We start from the raw sequence: 16,857 nt of genomic DNA on the forward strand, positions 1-16,857 counted from the left end.
TGAGAGAGGCTTCAAAGGAATAGATGAGAGCTGGAGAGGTGAGAACGATCGGCAGCGGCCTCAAATGGCTTTATCATTTTGCACCCTTGTTCCAGATCAACTAAAGATACCAGGAAGCGGTCATTTGCTCCAATATTTGAACATTTTCTTTTGAAGAAGGCTTTTTCTTCATCTTCCTCCCGTTTAAGACTAGGATGCAGTACTGTGTAGGGAGAGACTGGGTGTTAGCAGATCTGAACGCTAATCTCAGCTCATCAATTTTTTTTCAGCAATTTTTTTTTCAGTATTTCTCTAGGTACTTTATCTGTATAAAGTCATTTAATTCTTACCACACCCCCAGTAAAGTAGTTAGGTCCTATTCCTATCCCCATTTTATAGATGAGGAAACTGAGGCACAGAGCAGTCAGGTGGCTTGCTCAAGGTCACAGAGCTACTAAGATGAGGAGCAGGACCTGAGCCTGGGTCTAGCAGGCTCCAAAGCCCAGCTTTCCCCCCTCTGCTGTACTGCTTCCCTGTCACCCTAGAGACAGGGAAAGAGCCTGGTTCCCCAGCATTCCTGGAAAGGGCTGTCTGGCAACCCCGTCACCTCCACCAAGGCTGTTCAAGGGGCGGCATGATCTATAGGAAGAGGCCACTCCAGGGCTCGGTGGACAGTGGGGGCTTGTGGGCCATTCTAGGCCCTCCCCATCTGCTCCTTGGAGCAACAGCGTGACCACAGGAAAGGGAGGAAGCTGGGTCCGTTGACACCAAACAGCCACTGTGACCAGTTACTTCACTCTCAGCTGCCTGGCAGTTCCTTTCCAGATGCCCTGACAGAGCTGAGTCCCCCGTGTCCCCCAAACTGACCTGTGGCTTGTGGGCTCCCCGCTGGGGGGCAGCAGGTGTTGGGCGCTAGTGAAAAGGGGGCACTGCCGTCACGTGCCCTGCCGTGCCCTGGGGGCTAAGTGCTGGGGACTGGGCTGGGGGGGACCTGGCCCGTTCTTTAGAGGGCGGGGGCAGTGGAGTGGGTGAGAGTCACTCTCCGGCGGGGGCAGGCCCATCCATGCCTCCTTGGTGGGGCAGGAGGGAAGGGCCAGAGGCCTTGTCCTGAAGAGCCAGACTCCCAGCGCGCACAGGATTCCTGGGTTTTCTCTGGTTGCCCTTCTGTGTTCCGGGGACGGGGAGAGCTCGAAGCTGCTGGGGCAAAAGGCGAAGCAGCCCCAGAGAGTCTCCCCCTGGACCGGAATCCTGGTCAGTTGGTCAGTGAGCATCTCTGTGCCTCAGCATCTGTAAAGTGGAGGTAACCATAGCACCTGCATCCGGGGTGACCGTGAGGCTCAGACAACGTGTGCTGTCCCTAGAAAGCACTTGGCCCTGTACCAGGCCCGCCGAGTTGGCTCAGTAAGATGTGGCTGCTATTCAGAACAGTAGTAACAGTGATAACAGATAAACGAGTGAAAGCAGCTTCCTCTTATCAGTTGTCAAATCCTTTAAATGATAATATTCGTTGCTCGCATCAGTGTGGGGAAACGGCTGTGTGGGGAAACGGCTGGAGTACTGGGCACGGGGAACAATAGGCGCTCAGTGAATGTTAGCCATGGCAGTAATCGGTGTTACTGTTCTCGCCAAGCTGTATCGCGTGAGATGTTGGAAGCCTAGGTCAAGAGGCTGAGAGGCTGTGTATTGTCTGGAAGCCCTGGCTGCAATCTTCACCCACTTACCGCATGAACGTCTCTAAGCCTCAGTTTCTTAATCTGTAAAATGTGTATATCGTAGCGCCTGCGTTCAAGGGTTTTTATGAAGACTAAGGGAGATGGTGCACGAAAACTATCTAGCACAGTTATGTGACAATCAGAAAGCAAGAGATCGCACTCAAGGTGCACTGCTCAGCATACCTTCTGCAGGAGCCGCTCGAGCAGTCTGCCAGCTGCATGTCACAGCCCGGGCAACACGCTCCTGGCAGAACCAAAAATCAAGTTCTGTGATCTTGAGATGCTTTGGGTTACTCTGGCAATAACCAGGTACCCAATGTGCGTTACTGCATTTAATCCACTCAAGAAGATTACAGAAGCGCTCTTACTCTCATCATCCCCCGTTTCATAGATGGGAAATCTGAGATGTAGAGAGGATACGACTTGCCTAAACCCATAAATGGTGGGGTCAGCGTTTGAACCCAGGAAATTTGACTCCCCGAACAGTTTTTAACCACTTTCTTCCATGCTTGCTGCTTGGGAATTCAAAGCTAAATCAGCCATAATCCGGGACCCTTAGAAGCTGCTGGATTTGGGGGAATTACTTAGCGTCCTACACTTGGTTTTCTCTTCTTTTCTGTCTACCTCAGAGGGTTCTTTCTGGAACAGATGAGCTACCGTGTCTGAAATGCTTTGAAAACTGGAACACACTATCTTAACACAGTTGGTAATATACCAAGCAGAAAAATAAAACTTGGTAGAGTCCCAGTGATGGATTTTTACACTTGAATTCATTTGTGTGGTACTCCTTTAAGCAACGGACATAACCAACTAACAGGCTATTTGGGAGACATTATATTTGGAAGGAGCTGAACTGGAACAGGAGATGATATGGTTGTGCCACATGCCTTCAAAGAAAACTCATGGAACTTGGGTTGCATCTACATTGGTACCTGAGACAAAGTGTTTGGGAACTAAAGGAGTTTTGGATCCTCTGTCCTCTACCTTTACGTTGAGAGCACCAGAGCTCTTTAACTGCAACAAAGGAATGTTTTCTATAGGATGATTCAGTTTTTATGTTATACAGAGCAGTAAAGTATTTTCTTCCTTCTTAGCTACCATCAGTAGTAGTTAAGTGTGAGGGAATTGCCCTGGAGTTACAGGCAGTTACATTTAAAAATGCATATCCGGTTCCACTTCAGAAAGGCACGCTATTTTTGCACATGCCGCTTAAGCCAAACAATACACGCTGTACAGATAAGGCCTAAGGATGCACCTCGCAAACACCGCCAAACACAAGAGACTAAGCAGCCAGGGTGACACCTGTGCTTTGGGGACTAATACACGTGAAATTGGTGACAAAATAGAAAATCCATTTTGAAAGGAACATTGGGAGCCTGGGAAACTGTATGAAAGGAAATGCTGTCTATTGCCAGGGCCCTGGACATGATACTATGTTGAATATCAACATTCTGTGCTAAACACACCACTAGGAATCACTAACCAAACAACTGTATATATGAGGTTACATTCAAGAAAAGTCTAACGGAAGGAATTTTTTCCAGGGAATTTTCTCAGTGACGAATCCACATCCTGAAATTTTCCTGGTTGCGAGAATTGAAAAGGTGCTCCAGGGAAACATCACGCACTGTGCAGAGCCCTACATCAAAAATTCCGACCCGGCAAAGGTATTTATAAAGATCGTTTGTGAGCATTTCAGCCTGATGTAGAATTTGCCTTTTATTGATATTTTAAATGGTATCATCAATGATTCCTCCCAAAAGAAAACAAAAAACAAAACCCACAACGTTCTCTCAGCATGCAGTATTTTCTGAAAATGTTGTATACTATGTGAGTATGCATGCTAAGGCTTGAACGTGACTTTTTCCCCTTTTCCTTTATGTCCTTCTTACATGACGATCTGATTTTTGCTTGTTTATCAAAGTAAGAGCTAAAGGCTTTTAGGCAACACCTGTTCATTTTTGATACCGTATCCTTGGCAATAGCTGCCCTTTCTTTACTCCCAGCCCTGCAATACAGGCTTAGAATGTCAGAGCTCGGAGGATAAAAATGACCCAGTCCTGCAGTTTCCAAATGCCAGTCTGTACTCAAATTTACTCCTATCTGTGATGAAATGAGAAAAGAAAGACAAGGTAGTGAGCCATTCATGAAACTTCAGTGTATTTTATTCGAAGGGCTGTCCTTTATTCTGAGATTTTTGCCCTTCCTACTTTTTAAACATTATACCTGTCTGTCTTTCCTGAAATGTTGACATATGAAATGGCAGGGATTGTTTTTTACCATCCAGGGGCTTTAAATGGCAGCCTTCAAAGTCGGCAACCCATATAATCATCCAAATTTCTGGATCATGAATTCCAAACTTTTGGAAATTATTGATCTAGTTCTCTCGTCTCATTTTATAAATGAGAAAAGTGAGGCCCAGAGAGGGAAAGCATTCGTGGCACAGTTCATTAGCGGCACTCCAGCTGCTGAGTATTTATAAGAGGCGATCTGTTATATGTAGCATTTAGCTGTGTGTGCAAATAGTGTTTATTAAGTGGGAGATGCTGAGGAGACCTATGACTAAGTTGTGGGAAAAGAAACTCTGAACAATATAGATAAAAGCCTCTAGCATTCTGTATCCCTAGGGGTGAGCATACAGCCAGCATTTTCACAGCCTGTTTAGACTCTATAGGCAGTTAATCTCCTTTGCCATCTTCCAGTGCCTGTGCAAACAGCAGTTCCTGCCCACGCTAAACTAATTGCATTGATTCTTGGTCATTTGGCTTTTATCTTGGGAGTAAAAAGGTCAACGGTACCCAGAACAAACTTCTCCCAAGAATGATGAGTGTCTGCCTGCTCAGGTTGTGAAAGGAAATACACATTAAAACTGCTTAAATTTTCCCAGTAGTGGTCTTTGGTGCAAAACATGCCCTACATCTATTTTGTCTGTCTTCTGATATCTCGATGAGGGCTTTGTTGATGAGAAAACACAGAACCTTTAGGAAATACTTTCATCTTGAAAAGTGGGTGGCTGATGTGTGTTGTGTTTTACTTGTAGCTACTTCTGTATATTGTTTTCCTAGATTTTGATGTTTTATATCAGTAAGTTGGGGCAATTATTTTTCTGGGTGAGTCCCTGGTAGTTTGAACAAATATGATCCTATCTTCTTATTTCTGCCCTTAGACAGCCCAGAAGGTACACAGGACAGCTAAGCAAGTGTGTAGCCGCCTTGGACAATACAGAATGCCCTTTGCCTGGGCTGCCAGGTTTGTACAAATATAATCCTGACCCATCTATTCACACTCATATGTGAAGTTGAGGGCTGTCGTCTTTCCCAGTAGCATTTGGAAGTCTGTTTCTGACAAGCCAGTTACATCTTGGGACACTTGGGATGTGTCTCAGTCCATTCGGACTGCTATAATGAATTATTATAGACTGGGTGGCTTAAACAACGACATTTATTTCGTACCCAGAGGTTAGAAGTCCGAGATCAGGGTGCCAGCATGGTTGGGTTCTGGTGAGGACTCTCTTCCAGGTTTTAGATAACCAACTTCTTGTATCCTCACGTGGTGGAACGAGGGCGGGCTAGCTCTCTGGCCTCTTAGAAGGGCACTAATCCCATTTATGAGGTCTCCATCCTCATGACCAAATCACCTCCCAAAGGCCCTACCTCCAAATATCACGTTGGGGGTTAGATTTCAACAAATGAACTTTGGCGGCATGGGGCCGGGGTGGGGGGAACGATACAAACATTCAGTCTGTAACAGGATATGAGAATTCTTTCTCTTAGAATTTGCTGTGCCTCAAAGACCTTTCATTTCTTCAAATGTCTTGCTTCAGGGAAATTTTCTTTGGCTTGGGTTACTGATCTGACTGACACCACTTAATTTTATTGCATTTTAAAGCAGAGCTTATTTGCTAAAGTGATGGAATTTTTTTCCAGAAAACCAGAAATTGTAGTGAATTATGTACAGTGTGCCCACTATTTCAGAGTTGGCTGGGTTTATGCTTTGAAAAGCCATCATAGAGTAATTCTGAAAAACATACTAAAAATGAGAAGGCAAAGAATGCTGTTGTTAAGTGCAAGTGTGTAATTACTTAATAGATTTTCTTGCTTTCTGATGACAAATTTGGCAACCACTTCAGGGGTAGTCTATTAGGAAGTGTATTATCTATACCACATATCTGATGGTGGGTTACATGTTTTTTCTCCAGATCTTGCAAGTCTACCTACAGTGATGACTTAAAACGTGCTTCTTGCTTATTCCGCCTTTGAAGTACAAGTTCACTGGCTTGTTTGTGGTATAGCCTGTACAGCTCACTGGAACTTCTGGGGAAAGGGCACCATGTTCTGAATAATTCAATCAGTTACGTTCAGTGGGTGCTGAGGAGTAGCATAAGGATAGGCGATTCTAAGTTAATTAACTCTTCTGTCACTATTTACAATCATTTCATTTGGGAGAAGGTCTCAAAATGCATTGTATGTTGGTAGATGAAAAGACACCTTGTCCTTGTTTTGCAGACTGGTAAGAATGATAGCCAAGGATAGGTCAAGGGCAAAGAGTAGTGGAGGATGGTATATTTAGGCATTATAGAAGGTGAAATATAGCCTGTAAATATAAGCATACTTAGTGATGCTCCAGCTGCTGCTGCTGTTATTATTTATAGGAATTAAGTGCTCAGTGTATAAGGCAGAGGTCTAAGTGTTTAATGTATACTTCCTTAAGAGGTGGGCATTGGGACTTCCCTGGTGCTCCAGTGGGTAAGACTCTGCGCTCCCAATGCAGGGGGCCCGGGTTCGATCCCTGGTCAGGGAACTAGATCCCGCATGCCGCAACTAAAAAAAAAAAAAAAAAAGATCCTGAATGCGGCAACGAAGATCCTGCACACCGCAACTAAGACCCGGCACAGCCAAACAAACAAACAAACAAATAAATAAATACCTACATACATACATACCCCCCCCCAAAAAAAAGAGGTGGGTAGTATTCTCCCCCATCTTAGAGACGAGGAAATTGAGTCACTGAAGTAAAAAAAAAAAAAAAAATCCTTGCCCAAGTTCACATGGCATGTGTATGAATAGGGCCTAGCGCTCATGGCATCTGAGTTCAGAGCCCACTCTGGACACCTGTGGCACACTGCCCCCCGCCCCCCTTCAGGCCATAGCAGTAGCTGCTTGATGCTGATTTGCCAGTAGAAAAATAAATTTTAAAATCTTCAAAGTTAGAAGCTTTGCTCCTCGGTTCTGATGTGGAATTATGCTGTTTTTTTCTTCCTGAATTATTTTGGTTGTCAGCAGTAGCAGGACCTCACTCTAAAGGCTTGGCTGGGGTATTTAAAAAATGTGTGATAAACCCCTGTTTACTGAAAATAAAGGAGGTATGCTTAGAAGTAGGAACAATAGTTAATGCCTATAACCACATTTTCAGAGGTTCTGCCAGGGGGAATTGTGCTTCTGGCCATAGCTGCTTCCAGTGTGTTGGGTGCTTGTACGTTACTTCCCGATTTAGCAGTAAAATAGCTGCTTGAAAAATGGAAGAAGGGGAGGGGGAGGGAATAATTCCAATTCATATTGGAAACTTTACATATATATTGTAGACTCTATAAATTGATCTTAAATATCTGATTCAATTTTTATCAACTTTATTGAGAGAGAATTTACCTTTGATTAAAATTCACATTTTATATGTCCAACTTGATGAATTTTCACAGATATTTACAGTCATAAAACTACCACCCCAACCAAGATATAGAACATGTCTATCACTCCAGAGAATTTCCTTATATTCCTGTCCAGTCAGCCATCCCACCCACACCCAGGCAACCACTGACCTTAGATGACTTTTACCTATTCTAGACTATCATATAAATGGAATCATGCAGTATGTATTCTTGCATTTGGTTTCTTTTTTTTTTTTTTTTGATGTGGACCATTTTTAAAGTCTTTATTGAATTTGTTACAGTATTGCTTCTGTTTCATGTTTTGGTTTTTTGGCCACGAGACATGTGGGATCTTACCTCCCCGACCAGGGATGGAACCTGCACCCCCTGTATTGGAAGGAGAAGTGTTAACCACTGGACCACCAGGGAAGTCCCTTGCATTTGGTTTCTTATGCTCAATCTGTTTTTGAGTTTCATCCATAATGTTGTATCAGTTGTTCATTTTGAGTAGTATTCCATTGTAAGAATATACCACGATTTGTTTATTCACCTGTTGATGAATATCTGGGTGGTTGCCAGTTTGGGGCTATAACAAATAAATCTGCTGTGAACGTTCAAGTACCATGTGGAAATATGCCTAGGAGTGGAATTGCAGGATCAGAGGGTAGGTGTATGCTTAACTTCAGGAGAAACTGCCAAATTATGTTCCAAAATAGTTTCACCATTTTATACTCCCACCACCGCTATTTTATCTTAATTTATCAATACTTTCGAGTTAAAAAACCCCTTCTGTTCCTGTTTTAGACCCATTTTCAAAGATATTCAAGGTTCTCTGGACCTGGATGGGAGATTTTCTCCTTTGTATAAACAAGACAGTAGCAAGCTTTCAAATGAAGACATTCTCAAGTTGCTCTCGGAATACAAGAAGTAAGTGTTTTGGAGTTACTGCAGTAAATCAGTATAATAGATGAATTATAATTTCTTCAAATTCTGAATGTGAGTCATATATGGGAAAAATCAAATGCTTCGGAGCATTTGGATTTGGAAGCATTTGGAAGTTTGGATAAAGTGTAACCAATGCACTTCTTAATCATATTTTTAAGTGTAAAATATTCTTATTTTACACCTAGGCCAGAGAAGACCAAGTTGCAGATTATTCCTGGGCAGCTAAACATCACAGTAGAATGTGTTCCTGTGGACTTATCAAGTAAGAACTTACATATTGCAAATAAGCCTACAGAGTTATGCTTGAATCTCAGGTTTTTATCTTCTCAGTGTTTTTCTTGAGGTTTACATGGTATATTAGTTTCCTAGGGCTGCTGTAAGAAAGTATTACAAACTGGGTGGCTTAAAACGACAAATTTATTCTCTTGTGGTTCTAGAGGCTAGAAGTCAAAATCAGGGTGTCAGCAGGGCCATGCTCCCTCTGAATGCTCTAAGGAAGAACCATTCCTCGCCTCTTCCTAGCTTCTAGTGGCTGCTGACTATCCTTGGCATCCTTTGGCTTGTAGCTGCATCGCTCCAATCTCTGCCTCTGTCCTCACATGGCCTTCTATTAAGAGCACCAGTCATTGGATTTAGGGCCCACCTTAATCCATTATGATCTCATCCTAACTAAGTACATCTGCCAAGACCCTATTTCCAAATAAGGTCACATTCTGAGCTTCTAGTGGACATGAATTTTGGTGGGACACTGTTCAACCCAGGACACGTGGTAAATAGTTACAGATTAGGAAGTGAATTAAGTTGATTTATCAGGTGCTGTTTCATGTATTATATATGATGTTGTGAGTGTGCTCCAGTGAGTTTCTGCTCCTTTTGCCTTGGATAAGTTTCATCAACGAAGGGATCCAAAAGGAGGAGAATCTCTTTTCTTGTCTAAAGAATCTATGATCTCAGGAGACACAAAAGACAATTTGCAGGAAATAAAATGACTTGTAAATAATTTTAAAATGTCCAATCTCAGTAATTATGCCACTAACACAAAGGTAAACATTTAAGCATTGTGATGTTTTTGTTCATCTATCAGATTTACAAAAATGAAGTGGAACTGTCTAATGCTGGCTAGGTTTTGGCCAGGCACCGTCCCCCATCATGAGTAGGAATACAATTTGGCAGTAGATATCCATGAATGTCCGTAACTAAGGCATTCCATTTCTGAGATTCTATCTAGCCATTTATTCACCAAATAAGCATTTATTGAGTAAACTTTATTGAATACTTACCAGATGCTTTGAAAGTATGGAGATTACAGTCTAGAAGGAATGACAGACATTAAACAAGAAAACAAATAAATGAATAATTTCAGTCTGTGGTTGGGCAGGCTGCTTTAAAAAGGGTGGCCAATGAAGGCTCACCCTGTGACCCAGCCAGCATGTGGTGATTGGGACTGTACATTCTGCTCTGAGGGTGTCACATATGTAAAGATCTTGAGGGTGGGAGCTAGCTTGGTTTGTATGAACAGAAACGGAGCCAATGTGGCTCTAGTGTAGTGTGTGACGGGCACAAGGGAGAGTAGGAGATGAAGTAGGAGAAGTAGGAAAAATCACGTCATGTAGAGAATTGTAAAGACCATGGTAACTCCTTAAAAGACTGAATTTCATTCCAAGTACCATGAGAAGTCACGAAAAGATTGAAGTAGGAGAGTGGCAATTGACATTTTAAAACATCTAAGAGTACAATGGATTATTTTTTTCCTAAAGAAATAATTTGAAGTGTAAACAGGAGTTTATGCATAAAGGTGTTCTTTGCAGTGTTGTTTATATGGGGCGGGGGGATTAGGAAACAACCAGAGCCCAGCACTGTCAGTGTGGTTAAGGCAATTATGGTATCCAGATACCATGAAACTTTATGCAGCTATGAAAAATAATGTTTACAAAAAATTCATGAAGTAAGACATCAGATAAAACGCCAAATAAAACCAGGATAAAGTTCTGTATACAGTGGGATTTTTGTGTTGTTATATAAAACATGCATAAGAAGAAGACTAGAAGAAAATATGCCAAAATATTAGCAGTAGTTATCTCTGGGTAGTGAAATGATCACTTGTTTCTTTGTACCTTTACTCTATACCGCCAGATATTCTGTTGTAAGTATCGCTATAATAGAAAACCAAACCGAACGAAAAATATTGTGTCCTCAGGTCTGGCTCTCCGGGGTCTTCCTTCTCCATCAGTATTGCTCTGCAGCAAGGACCAGCAGTCTTAGAGCCCCTTAAGTGTATGAATAACCTTTACTACAAGGGGCTACCTCAATAACATGTGCTTCTACACCTCTCTGAGGCTTTGTGTTTTCCACTTTCGGGAGGATTGAATTTATCATTGGTAACACATCATAAGATTTGTAGTTTCAAAAGGCTGCCATTACTTCTTAAGTGAAAATTTGCACCTGCACCAAGTTAACTTTTTAAGAATGACTAGCCAATTGGCATAAATTTACTGTTACTTCCCTGATACCAATAGAAATTTGCAGTGAAAGCTAAATTGCAGTCACAGGAGGCAAAATGTAATGGATTTCTTTGCAGAGTTTAAATTTGTCAAAATTATGATGTGTTACATTTGGCAAATCACTCTACGTTGAGAATGAAATAGCAATCCACGTCTGGTTTGAAGGGTTTCACTAAAATCAGCATCAGGCTACTTACTCCTACTTGTTCTTCTGGGTTCTTAAAGTGGTTGTATAACTTTTTGTCAATCACTAAGAATTCTATTTGTTAAACTGCTCTTTGAGAACACAAATCATGTATATTTTTATAAATGCAGGAATGTGTTAATGATTGTTATATCTTTGCCTGTTCTTTTTTCTGCTATAGACTGTATTACGTCTTCATATGTGCCCCTGAAGCCTTTTGAAAAGAATTGTCAAAATATTACTGTGGAAGTTGAAGAGTTTGTTCCAGAAATGACAAAATATTGTTATCCATTTACTATTTACAAAAACCATCTATATGTATATCCCTTGCAGTTAAAATACGATAGCCAGAAAACATTTGCCAAGGTACACAGTGTAAACTATATATTTTGGGGTGTAAAATGTTATTTATAATTTTGTTTTGTCACTCATTTTGAATGATGAATCATTTTAGGCAAGGAACATCGCAGTCTGTGTGGAATTCCGGGATTCGGATGAAAGTGATGCTAGCGCTCTAAAGGTTTGTTTGTGATATTGATAAGCATGCATTTTTAGTAGAGATAGAGATTTTGGTACTCGGTAGTTCCATATGCTAAGTTTAATGTGTTTAAACGTCAAAGAAAATGTACTAATGTGACAAATGTTATATCGTCTTCTCTACTCCTACACATTAACTACAAGAATGCGTTAAATACTAAGAAATAACAAAATGAGTTAGGAGCATATATAGCTTTAAAAATGGGTAAGCTTCATATGCCAGATTTTTGCCTTTGCTCCACTTTGATTTTGCATTGTTCCAATGCCCAGTCACAAGGTCGTTTTCTCCTATGACCTGACAGCTTATAACGGTACCATCAGGGGAGTTTAAACTCCTTTCTCCTTGAAACCTGAACGGGCTTCGAGCTGACAGAAGCACAGCATAACTGCTTTGATCTGAGATATGACTTCTAGTCTCTGGCTGCCAAATGGTGCCTCCAAACTTGAATTAGTGATCTACGAAAAGCATCTCAGCATTATCTAATACCGCAATCCTTAAATACCTGTCACTTCACAGTGCCCTTACATTTTCACTCTTCATAGCCGCTTTTTACTTTTGGCTCTTTAGCCCATTAATCAGAGGCCTGAGAGAGAAGTCAGACCTTCTAGCCATCACAAGGTGTTTATCTGGCTTCCCAACTTCTCTAGCTTGAGCCTAAATCAGACAGATGGATGGCAAATCTCCCACTTAAACCACCTCGGGAAAGAGGCTGGAATAGCCCCGATTAAGTCATTGAATGTTTAATAGCTCTGACCTTTGAAAAGAGAGTTTTTTCACAGAGAAAGCTAAGTTAAATTAAGAATTAGCTGGCTCAAATTAGGTGTATGTTCTCTGATTCTTCCTTCAGTGGAGATGAAAATAACTTTTTCTTCACCCCCATGCGGTATCCTTTTGTATACTTAAAGATTCTTAGGATACCTCTCCGCAGTGCCTGCAAATTGCCTTCGTGACCATATTTAGGGAGAGCTGGCATTGCACTCATGTGGAGTGTCACTTTCATTTCTTAGCTGGCCCGGAGGCTAGCTCTGAAGTACCCGAGTGAGGCAGTTAGGACCTTGGCACAGTGACTCCATATATTCATCCTTGAACTTATTAGGCCTATGGAAGTGAAAAACTCACACTAGAAATGAAATCGGATCTTTCCATGGAACCATAGAAAGCCTTCCATTAACTTTATTGGTGTAACAGCAAGCCGGTGACTCTTAAACTGTGGCTCATAAAGTGAGAGAACAGTAAGCTAGTCTGTAGCTTAATGGACATTCAATTTCTAATCCCTCGAGGCTAGGAATGGATCTGCTGTTGGTTCTGTTTTGTTAACTCCTCGCCTTACCCACTGCACAGCGAGCATTCAGCAAATGTTGCTGACCGACTGAGGGGGAGCTTCTCATATTAAGAAGTGCAAATAGCACGAGAGAAGTAAGCTTTCCAGGCCTGGTTGGAGAGTGTTTCCCTTCCGAATGATTAGAAGTGTTCAGCCTCTTACTGTCAGCTAGGTTGGAATTATATTGCTCAGATGGCCGGAAATTCAGAAGCATCCATGCAGCCAAGTAAGGCGATGTCTGGGGTGGTGTCTGGAGTGACTGTAAATGATTTGGAATTTACAGGTTCATGGTGAGAGCCCGGTGGGCTTGGCCGTGACCCTGGGCTCACAGATGCCTCTAACTGTATGTGGTTCCCTAGCATCATGTTTAAAGAGTGGCATTGAGAGCGGTGACTCTGTTTCCTTCTTTTGCAGTGTATTTATGGAAAACCTGCGGGGCCTGTTTTTACCACAAACGCTTATGCTGTTGTCTCGCATCACAACCAAAATCCAGAGTTCTATGATGAGGTAAAACGCGTTATTTTGATGTTTACAAAACGCAGTGGTGGCTCTTCTTTTTCTCTTTGAATCATTTCCAATATTGTGTCTGCATTTTCACTCCCTGAATGTTTTGTCCCATGAAAATAGAAAATGTCACATCAGAACGAGGGGCCACTGCCTGCTTGGTGCCCTTTGGTGACAGTGGAAGATTGGCCCACAAATTGAAGGGGCTCTGGCGTGAGATAATGTAGGAAACAGACACCACACTGGAATGAGGATTCTAGCCCTTACCTTGACAACAACTGGCTCCGTGACCTTGAGCAAGTCACTTCCCCTTTCTGAGTCTCCATTTCCAAAGCTTTAAAATAAGAAATTTAGAAGGGATTTTCTGAAGGCGCTTTTAGCTCTTTCTTCCTGTGGTTCTGCGTGGGAGGGTGCAGCCTCCCTGTAAGTGAAATGCTCCGAGAGACACAGCGGCATGGCTGGGTCCCCAGAATCCCGTTGGCTGCACTAAATGCCGCAGCGCAATGTAGACAGAGGGGGCTGGCGCGGTCTCCCGGCCTCCGAGCGCCCTTCCTCAGTCTGCCTTTCTGACTCTGTCCCTGCCTCTCCTTCCTTCTTCCCACTTCTCTATCTCTATGTCTCTGTGTCCTTTCCAGTGTCTCTCTTAGTGTCTCTGTCACAGCCTCTTCTCGTCTGTGTGTAGCCAGCTTATCCAAATCCGCAGACTGCTTTTGATGGCTGCATGTCTCCATCCCTGGCTTGGTCTGAAACCATCCCCCGTGCTGTCCTGATTTCCCCAGGCCCAGCTGCTGTTGTATGGAGGCCTTAAACCCCAGCCCGAGGCTCACTCATTCCTTCTCAGTCCAGTGCCCCTACTTTCTCCGGGGATGGAGAGGAGGGTAGTGGGACTTTGCATTTTGGCCACCCAGGGAGGGAGTATGTCCATATTGATGTGCAGCAGAGCATTAGATACCCAGATGGTCTGGATGCTGTGAATAGGCATATTCTGTGGTGAAATATACCTACAACAGAAATTAGTTATAACACCAAAACGATGCCTTGTGTGAATGATAATTAGGCCAGATGTCCCATCACCAAGCTGTTTAATACATCCCTCTCTATAACCAATGTCAGTCAGTAGAGAAAACTTGTTCATGTAGTAAGTAGTCCACATTATCTTTAGGGAGTCAGAAATGGACTTTTCAAGCATTCACTATATATTAACCAGGAAAGTGAGTGTATGTTGTGTCCACGTATGTGTGTTAAATCAATTAAATCTGTAATCTGTCTCCCATATACTTCCCAGGAGGCATTACAAACAGGCAGTTGGGTTCTGACTGGAAAAGTACTTGCAATGCTTGTATTAAAGTATTAATTTTTAGTATTAAATTCGTGTGTCAGGATGATACTTTTTATTTATTCAAGAGTAAGGTTGTGTTTTTCTTCTAAAGAAATTTATATGAACTGTAATTTGTGGATCCCATAATAACACAATGACTTTTTGCATGTTTATTTGTAGAGGCTTAATTTTTTCTTCATGCAGAGGAGGGCAGTGATTTCGAAAAAAGCAGCCTTTCAAATTCAATGCACATTGTAGGTGGATTGCATTCACTGACTCACACTGAGTTACAGAGTATCCCTGGGCTGTAAGGATGTGGTTTTGATCCAGTGTTTCAGAAAATCCTGCTGCAAAGTTGAATCCAGGAGAATCCACTGGACTCTCCAGCAAAAGTAATAAATCAGCCCTCACAACCCAAGAGAATATTGTTGTCAAACTGTGAAACTGACCAGAAGAGCATTTGGAGTATATTTAAATCATATCTATTATTTGACCACTTGGCCTGTGATTTAGAAAAGTATGTCACTGGAAAAGTATGATGAAACAGAGCTAAAGGTCTGACAGTCCAGCTTGACGATGAAAACAAAACAAAACGCTATGTGTAATTTTGCTTTCATTTCAGATTAAAATTGAGCTTCCCATTCACCTGCATCAAAAACATCATTTGCTTTTCACTTTTTATCATGTAAGTTGTGAAATTAACACAAAGGGAACAACCAAAAAGCAGGATACAGTTGAAACTCCAGGTACGTGTGCTCTTTAAATGTCTCTCTCTAGACCTATTTGAAATTGAGTCATCTTGGCTATATATAACCTCTTTTCATCGAGGTACAGACCACTTCCCCTCACCAAAAAGTACATTTCTGAGTTAAAAGTTCATTGGTGAAAGATGAATTATATGTTCGTTTTATCATTACTTCTACCCAACGTCATGTCCAAATGCTTGCCAGTGTACTTAGACTACCATAGGCAACGTAAAGTAATATTGCCCCTCTCAGAGAGAAACCCATATTGTGATGCAGTGTTTTTGTTATTTCTTTCACATAGAATAGCCCAGCAACCAGAATTTTCCAGTTCTGCTCACTGAGAAGAGGGACGTGAGCCCAGAGCCATGGGCGTTTTTGAACCTGAGGGAGATTGGGGTTCTAGTGAGAGGAGGACAGGTCTAACAAACTTGAATAAGCTTTGGTAGTAAAGCTCCAGTCATGGTCTCGTTCAGCAAGGCTTTAGATAAGCCAATGGGAAGCATCCTTAGGAGAATATAGAAGGCCCTAAGAACATGGCCCGTGCCACGCCCACTTTATCAATATCAGCACGCCCTGGGATTCAGATCCAAGCTAGCCTGGACCAATCTTTATTTAATGTAATTAATTTATTTATTTTTTATTTTTTTAACATCTTTACTGGAGTATAATTGCTTTACAATGGTGTGTTAGTTTCTGCTTTATAACAAAGTGAATCAGTTATACACATACATATGTTCCCATATCTCTTCCCTTTTGCGTCTCCCTCCCTCCCACCCTCCCTATCCCACCCCTCTAGGTGGTCACAAAGCACCGAGCTGATCTCCCTGTGCTATGCGGCTGCTTCCCACTAGCTATCTGTTTTACATTTGGTAGTGTATATATGTCCATGCCACTCTCTCACTTTGTCACAGCTTACCCTTCCCCCTCCCCGTATCTTCAAGTCCATTCTCTAGTAGGTCTGTGTCTTTATTCCCATCTTGCCCCTAGGTTCTTCATGACCTTTTTTTTTTTTCCTTAGATTCCATATATATGTGTTAGCATACGGTATTTGTTTTTCTCTTTCTGACTTACTTCACTCTGTATGACAGACTCTAGGTCCATCCACCTCACTACAAATAACACAATTTCGTTTCTTTTTATGGCTGTGTAATATTCCATTGTATATATATGCCACACCTCCTTTATCCATTCATCTGTTGATGGACACTTAGGTTGCTTACATGTCCTGGCTATTATAAATAGAGCTGCAATGAACATTGTGGTACATGATTCTTTTTGAATTATGGTTTTCTCAGGGTATATGCCCAGTAGTGGGATTGCTGGGTTATATGGTAGTTCTATTTTTAGTTTTTTAAGGAACCTCCATACTGTTCTCCATAGTGGCTGTATCAATTTACATTCCCACCAACAGTGCAAGACGGTTCCCTTTTCTCCACACCCTCTCCAGGATTTATTGTTTGCAGGT

General features: G+C 42.0%; 1 protein-coding gene across 7 annotated transcripts in view; it reads left to right on the forward strand.

Moving 5' to 3' along the window:
• DOCK11 (dedicator of cytokinesis 11) overlaps positions 1-16,857 on the forward strand; it is a 190,509-nt gene that overhangs the window by 67,379 nt on the left and 106,273 nt on the right. For all 7 annotated transcript variants that reach the window (XM_082445483.1, XM_082445485.1, XM_082445479.1 and 4 more), the window contains exons 13-20: positions 3,236-3,358; positions 4,858-4,940; positions 8,140-8,262; positions 8,466-8,542; positions 11,147-11,331; positions 11,420-11,485; positions 13,239-13,331; positions 15,269-15,392. In XM_082445483.1, the coding sequence (XP_082301609.1) occupies positions 3,236-3,358; positions 4,858-4,940; positions 8,140-8,262; positions 8,466-8,542; positions 11,147-11,331; positions 11,420-11,485; positions 13,239-13,331; positions 15,269-15,392 (874 nt within the window). The remainder of the gene's footprint in view (positions 1-3,235; positions 3,359-4,857; positions 4,941-8,139; positions 8,263-8,465; positions 8,543-11,146; positions 11,332-11,419; positions 11,486-13,238; positions 13,332-15,268; positions 15,393-16,857) is intronic.

This window comes from Balaenoptera physalus, assembly GCF_965194825.1.
Source record: "Balaenoptera physalus genome assembly, chromosome: X".
Lineage (NCBI taxonomy): Eukaryota > Metazoa > Chordata > Mammalia > Artiodactyla > Balaenopteridae > Balaenoptera > Balaenoptera physalus.